Below are 7,222 nucleotides of genomic sequence, written 5' to 3' on the forward strand. Positions count from 1 at the left end.
GAATAATGAGGTCTAAAGCCAGACTGTGGAGAACAAAGAAGAGAGTGAGAGAAGAAGAAGTGAAGTCATCAAATGTAGATGGCCACCTCAGGGACTGGAATCTGACTTTCATCTTTTATGGTGCCAAAAGAATTCTTCTGATTTTTAACCTGTCTCTTGAACTGAATAATTGTAGAAAGCAATTCTTCTGCAACTTCCTGAAATATAGTTCATTCTTTTCATTTTGGGGGGATTCCACTGACTCCTAAAATTCCTCTTTAGTTCCAGCATCATTATTGGCAAAGTTTTCAATTCTTCCAGTTGACTTGTTCTTTGATCTAGGTTTGCTACTTGTCTGAGCATTTCTGCTATTTTATCTTCCAGCTAGAACAGATTTATTTCTTATTGGTTTCATATTTTTTATTTAAAATTTTCATGACTCTATCAACATTGTTAGGTTCCGTATTTTTTACTGTTCCCTTTAAAAAAAAAACTTAAGACAGGCTTTTCCTTACAGATTCCAGATACTTCTTTCCTTAAGTAACCTTCCTAAGAATGATTATTATCCATTTTGATGTATATTGACTCGTTGATGTGTTAGGATGATTCCAGTTTTGCTTCTGTAATGATTGTGAGTGTTCATTCACTCACTGTTGTTTCCCTTTGGTATATTCCCTTTGGGTTCTTTAAATGAATAATATTCAAGTTTCAATTTTCTTTTTGGTTGCTCACATTTGATCACTATTTTTACTTTTTTGAGAAGGCAGTATCTTTTTCTCATTACTACCTTTCTTCTAACCATTTTCTTCATTTTATCTTCATTATTGTGCAAACTGTTGAGAAGATAGGCTATAGCATAACATGTAACTGCCATATTTCTGGAAGCCTTCTCTATGATTTTTCAAAGATTATTTACAGCTGTTCAGTAATCAAATCAACCAGTTCATTAGGTGCCCTGATACGCAGCTTATCCAGATCTAGGTAGGTAGATGCTCCTTTACCTTCTTCACTCTTATATTTCCATTCCTTGCTAACTATTTTTTCCCTGTTTTTCCCAATCTAAATGATGATGATGAAAGTGGTAATATTCTCCTACTTAAAAGTTTGATCAAGACAGCTCCCGCTTGGCACCCACCTGAGATAAATAGGATGTATGTAGACAAGTTGAAACCCCCAAGGCCTGCTTGTGTGTTCTAAATCCCATTTAACACTGGAGTCCTCATTACCAAAAAAAATCAGGATTTGTCCTGGAAGAAGGGTCTTCTTCCTCAAAAATAGGGACATGGAGAGCATAATTTCTTGTGCCTTCAGAGGTCCTGAATCAGAGAAGCTCCTAACATACCCTATTGATGATTTCATTCATGATCAGAGCCCCCCCACAAACAATCTAGACAAATCTCTAAGTGGATTTTTCAGAGTTTCAGGCAGCTGTTAGTTCCTCTTCCCTCCCCACCATCAACATCATCACCTGCACCATCACCACAAACACTATTATCTTAACCAAGAAGAATATATGTCATTAGAAATATTCCTGACTGCCCTCTATAGGATCTCATCTATTCTGTCTTATTATTTCTCAGTTATCTTCACTGGAATCAAGAATTCTGTCCATCTGCAGAAACTTTTATTATCTTCCAGTCATTTGTCTGTAAAAATAGGCAAATAAAATAAGATTGATGCAAGATCCAAGGAAAGGGAAAGTTGGCAGGTGCATGTGTTAAGGGAAAAAGTGGCCTCCCCAACTACACAGACAGAAAGGTATAAAGCTGGGAGCCTTCATCAATGTCAGGCATACTTCTGACAATATGAAGTTCCTACTTATCCTGTCCTTCACAGGAGCAGCTGGTGAGTTCCCCTTCTGCCTCCCTCCCTCATTAATCCTTCAAAGCCACCTCCTGTTTCTTTCTCTCATTGTACCCTTCTGTTTTCCAGATAGTCTGGGTTCCATTTCTCTCTTATCTATTTGTTTAGCTTATTCCCCTTTGACTGACATCCCCACCCCATTCATTTTCTGTATGTCTCCATTCTGTTCTCGTCACTTAATGTTCAACCATGCCTGACACACACCCATGAGACATTTCCTCTAAACTCCCACGTATGCTGGTTAGCTCAAACCTGGTTCTATTGTTACAAGTTCAATCTGAGCATTAAAACCTTGGAAATCAGCAGCGGCTGCCAATTAGGGCTTGCTTTGTGTTGTTATTGTTGTTCATTGATTGCTTACTTTTAAGAAAATTATGGAGAAAATGTTAGCAATGTAAATTAAACTGAAAAGTATGTCAGGCTTTCAGAGATCGAGTTGTCCCTAGTCCGTTCCTGTCTAAACTGGATCACTAGCTGCAGAGATCTAACCAAACAAGGATATGAATGAAAGCTTCCTATACAATTCCCTTTTGTGAAAGTCCTGACGAGACATGGTTTCCTATAGAAAAAAAAAAAAGCTTGTGGATGGTCCTACATATTGGAGAAAGGAATTTATATTTAAAAAAGGGATAGAAGCAGTGCTCAGAGTAGATGGGATGACTGCAAACAAGGAAGGCCTGCCCTATCATCACAATACTCATGAGCAAAATCTAGGAAACACAGTAATTGATACCATACTTGGTGATAAGGGCTCATGAATACTAAATGGTTGATGAGGATGATCAGGGACAGGGAGACTGAAGTACTGCCAATGTTAATAATGACCCTAATTGCAATGACCCTAGTACCATGGAGACATGGAATCTCAGACTCAGAAGAAACTAATATTATATTTAAGAATTAAAAAAAAATTAAAAAATAAACTTATAGAAGAGAAATCATGCCCAGTGTTCAGAATTTGTTGTCTTTTGATAAATTGTTGTCTTTTTCTTTTTCCATTTGAAGTTGCTTTCTACAGTGATGATGATAAGATCGTTGGGGGTGAAACATGCCTGGACAGTTCTGTCCCTTTCCAGGCATCTCTGAATGTTGGCTACCATTTCTGTGGTGGCTCTCTCATCAACGAACAGTGGGTGGTGTCTGCTGCTCACTGTTACCAGTCGTAAGTGACAGAACATGCCCAACTCCAGGGTCTTCCAGCTATGGAACCTCTTATAAAGGTCAGGGGAAAAGCTGGGTGAGATCTGAGGGGAAGAGGACAAATTCTCAACAATCACATCCTCTTTTTGGCACAACTTAGATGTGGAGAGGGTATAGTGGTAGGGAAGGAAGTAGGAAGATCTGTGTGGCAAGCTTGCTATTGGTCCTCCACCCATCTCCATGGGCACTACTGGGTTAAGAAGCACCTCTGGGGTTGGAAAGAAAGCATGGCTCCCCAATTTTATGCCAGAATGTTCTCTTCAACTTAACTTTATGGTTACAATAGGAATTGTGGGGGTTTCTGCACTAAATACAATCCTTGCCTATATTTCCTTTGAAGTAAAATTTAAGTCTTTGTTGCTGGGTCTGCTAACCCATTCCCCTTTCCCCAAAATAAGATAATTCTGGTATCTGTGGCAAACTTAGTTGAGGGGGGATTGCAGTGGATAAAGGAAGATGTCCACAGTTTTACTACATGATCACTCCTGTCCCTGATTGAAGTCTAATGGAGAAAGCAGAAATGACAGTTGAGGAATTTGAGGGAATAGGAAGCTTCCTTTAAATGGGAATTCAAAATAAGACAGAGATTGAGGTGAGATAGAAGACTCATGAGCCAAGTCCTAAATGTAGTGATTATGAAGTCCAGAGATGGCAGCAATAAGAATCTGTATAGCATGGAGTGGCAAGGTACACCCAGGGAAAAGTCTATCGTGGTCACCAGACAGGCTGGGGGTGGGAGTAGTAGCTCCAGCATTGGGTAAGAGAATGGGCCAGTCTAGTGGTGGCACTTCTCTGGGGGTAAGAGTGGAGAGGAACTATGCTACCCCATGTCCTGCCCTGACCAACACTGGCACTTTTGACAATGCCCCAGCTGCTCCAAGCTAGTCCCAGCTCTGTCCCCGAGCCTCTAGAGTTGGGCAGTGGTCCATAACCTCCAGAATTGTAGGAAAACTGTGTACCCTGGGCCAAGGAGAGAATACTCCCCTGGGGATACTCCTAGCCCTGAACAAGATTCTACTCCCTTATAGTCTCATCCAAGTAAGACTCGGAGAGCACAACATTGAGGCCATTGATGGAAATGAACAGTTCATTGATTCAGAAAAGGTCATCCGCCACCCTGGCTTCAACTACTGGACTCTAGATTATGACATCCTGCTGATCAAACTGAAAACTCCTGCCGTCCTTAATGATTATGTGAATACCATCTCCCTGCCTAGCGCCTGTGCCCCTGCAGGCACCAAGTGCCTTATCTCTGGTTGGGGCAATACCGTGAGCTCTGGTGGTGAGTGACATTGGCCTGTCCCATACTCCTTTCCTTCCATTGGCCCCCTAACCTTTGGTCAGCTTCTCCCTTGTTCCTATTCTGTATAGTAGGCTGCCTGTTCTTTGACCTCTGCTAGGTCCCAAGACACATAGTGAATTGATGCCATTGCAAGGGAGGTTAGGAACAATTTCCACAGCTGAAACTCCAAGCTCATTCTAGGAAGGATTTCTGTCTCCTCCTTCAACCAGCCTACTGCAGGCCCCAAGGGAAATGGAATGATTTGCTGGGTCAGGTGTTAAGAAACTCTTTTCCCCTTAATTCAGCAGGGAGTATAGGATCCCAAATTCTGAGCTTAGAAGTTGTCTCATCCAACTACCTGACTTTACAGATGAGGAAACCCGGGCCAAGAGAGATTGTTATGTATCCATGGTTAGACAGGTGTAAAGTAGCAGTGCCATTTAAGCTCTACATTTGGAGTTCTTAACCATGATGCTGGTAACTAGGGCTTTGTTTGTCTCAGGGCCCTGGAATTGAGAAGGTAGTGACAACACTGACAGGTAAAAATAACTAGATTTTTCACCTTGTTAATGAAAACAATTAGTTAGAAAAGAAAGCTACTAATTTCTTCCTCCTGAGTATCTATTTATTACTCTGATAAGATGCTGCTTAGCTCTGCCTGCTCCCTCCCCTCTTTGCAACATCCCAGGACTTCTGTCTCTGCGCCACTGGGTACTAAGGGTCCTAAGATCTTTCTCCACACTGGGCTTTATGTCCTTATGTCTTGTCCCACATGAGGGCTTGTGTCCTGACTCATGAGGTACCTTACTCCCTCAAAGGTTTGCCCAGAATATTTATTTTATGATGGTCATCCTGGCTGCTAAGTTCCTAGTTATGGCTCTGCCCAAATCCTGTGCTTCCTACCTGCGTGTCTGATGAATAAATTGAATCTCAGTTTTATTACCTGTAAAGCGAATGAATCTTCTTAAGACTTTATATGGCCTGTGAATCTATGAGCACCTAGTTCTCCTTCCATATCATAGCAGTAGCTTTGAAAATTTCCAGCTTTGAAAATTATTCTTCTTGCCCCAACTTTCATGAAGATGAAGCTCTTCTGGTGGTTCTTGCCTCCTGTTCATTGGAAAAGCTTGATTAACAGGCTTAACCTGAGGCCAATTTACATTCACCCATTTCCTGACATTTCTGCTTACTTCCTTATTTTCTCAGCAGGCAGAATAGCTATCTCTTTTTGGATATCAATCTCATAATTTTACAAAGCCATACATATTTTAAACAGAAAATGCTTCTCTTGTCTGGCCTCTTGTACACTGTACTTATGTTTATTTATTCAGCAAATATTTCATAAATGTCTACCATGTGCTGGGTGTTATGGGGGACCCTTAGGCTTATAGACCAGTCTTTGCCCTCAAGTAGGTTATACTCTAGTTGAGGAACTGAAACAAGTATGTGAATAATTATGGTACTGGGGATATATGTCAGCTGTTGTTAGAAGAGTACAAAATGCTATAGAAGTTTTATTAGATGAAGAAATGCAAGCTATTGTCTCTTTTCGTAGCTAAGATTTTCTCTCTGTCCAGCTCTCAGGGTTTTGAACCTGCCTTGTCTGTGTGACCTGCTCTGATGCCCACTCTTTCTTTTCCATCTACTCCCATGTTCTTTACAGCCAACTACCCTGACTTGCTTCAGTGTTTGATCGCCCCGATCCTGTCTGAAGCTGATTGCAAAGCCTCTTACCCTGGAAAGATCACTGACAACATGGTCTGTCTTGGCTTCCTAGAGGGTGGCAAGGATTCCTGCCAGGTAAGGCCCTGCCTGTCTAGATATTGAAACCAAAGACCTCTGTGGGAGAGCAGGGCTTTTGTAACCATCTAAGCCTCTGTGATTAGAGAGAGAATCTGGATCCCTGTTCAAGGCTCTACTCTCTAGAGCAGAGGCTCTTAATCTGGGGTCCATGAACCCTCAAGAAGTCTGTAGAGAGATTCAGAATATCCATGAACTTAAATGGAAAAAAATCTTTATTTTTACTGACCTCTAACTGAAATTAAACATTTTCTTCATTTATCAATGTAGGCAACAGCCATTATTCTGAGAAGGGGTCTAAAGGCTTCACTAGGCTTCCATTTGAGTCCATCATACAAAGTTCAGAACCTCTGCCAAAGAGTAACCCCAAAACAGGGGTAAATGTGAACTGATATCTTTAGTAGTAGGCATTTTGGGCCTGGAGCTTTGGCTCTTATATCATTGGAGCTAAAGTTATGAAGAGATAATGAAGGTTAGGGAAATAGCCCTAAAGATCTGAAGGGATGGAAATGGAATTGGAAGGAATATTGTGGAAGGCTCTGGGTACCAGCTAGTGTATTGGACCAGGGCAGCTATAGCGTTCCTTCTGTGATTTCCAAGTTTCCTCCTAAGGCCTGGGCTTCAGCCCCTTTCCTTTCTCCCCCTCCTCATTCATTCTTGCACTTCTTTTCCAGGGGGACTCAGGTGGCCCTGTGGCCTGTAATGGAGAGCTCCAGGGTATTGTCTCCTGGGGCTATGGCTGTGCTCAGAAAAATAGGCCTGGTGTCTACACTAAGGTCTGCAAATTTGTGGCTTGGATCAAAGCAACTATTGCTGCCAACAGCTAAATCCCTCCCTTCTCCCCATCACTTGTTCTGGATTGCTGATACTATATCAATAAAGTGATGCCCTTTGATGCCTGGGTCTTGTGTTTGGTGCCTGTGCTCTGTTTCCCCAAATTTGTCTCTTAGATCACATAGCTGCTTCTGGGCAGTTATAGTACAAGACAATACTGACTGAGGGCTGTAGTCTTCTCCTCTACTGTCTTGCCTCTGGACCCAGATGGTGGATATCTTAGATCCTAAGGGAGTTCTAGTATCAATATTAACCCTTGATAAT

General features: G+C 41.7%; 1 protein-coding gene across 3 annotated transcripts; it reads left to right on the plus strand.

The window, feature by feature from the left end:
- Positions 1-1,784: 1,784 nt before the first annotated feature.
- On the plus strand, positions 1,785-7,019 carry LOC110216280 (anionic trypsin-like). 3 transcript variants are annotated; one of them, XM_020998093.2, is made up of 6 exons: positions 1,785-1,824; positions 2,848-3,004; positions 3,160-3,161; positions 4,043-4,324; positions 5,988-6,124; positions 6,799-7,019. In XM_020998093.2, exons 1-6 carry the CDS (start codon positions 1,785-1,787, stop codon positions 6,949-6,951), a joined length of 771 nt encoding a protein of 256 aa, XP_020853752.1. In that variant the 3' UTR covers positions 6,952-7,019. The 3 variants fall into 3 exon arrangements, with proteins under 3 accessions (XP_020853752.1, XP_020853751.1, XP_078009383.1); XM_020998092.2 differs by lacking the exon at positions 3,160-3,161 and having other exon boundaries at positions 4,071-4,324; XM_078153257.1 differs by lacking the exon at positions 3,160-3,161 and having other exon boundaries at positions 2,848-3,001; positions 4,071-4,324.
- Positions 7,020-7,222: the final 203 nt, after the last annotated feature.

The sequence above is a fragment of the Phascolarctos cinereus genome, unplaced genomic scaffold (assembly GCF_003287225.1).
Source record: "Phascolarctos cinereus isolate Bilbo 61053 unplaced genomic scaffold, phaCin_HiC Scaffold_1;HRSCAF=81, whole genome shotgun sequence".
Taxonomy (NCBI): Eukaryota; Metazoa; Chordata; class Mammalia; order Diprotodontia; family Phascolarctidae; genus Phascolarctos; species Phascolarctos cinereus.

Coding starts and splice junctions, on each gene's coding strand:
- LOC110216280 (XM_020998093.2), top strand. CDS start 1,785: ATGAAGTTCCTACTTATCCTGTCCTTCACAGGAGCAGCTG. Junction 4,325..5,987: donor CAATACCGTGAGCTCTGGTG/GTGAGTGACATT, acceptor TGTTCTTTACAG/CCAACTACCCTGACTTGCTT. Junction 6,125..6,798: donor GTGGCAAGGATTCCTGCCAG/GTAAGGCCCTGC, acceptor CTTCTTTTCCAG/GGGGACTCAGGTGGCCCTGT.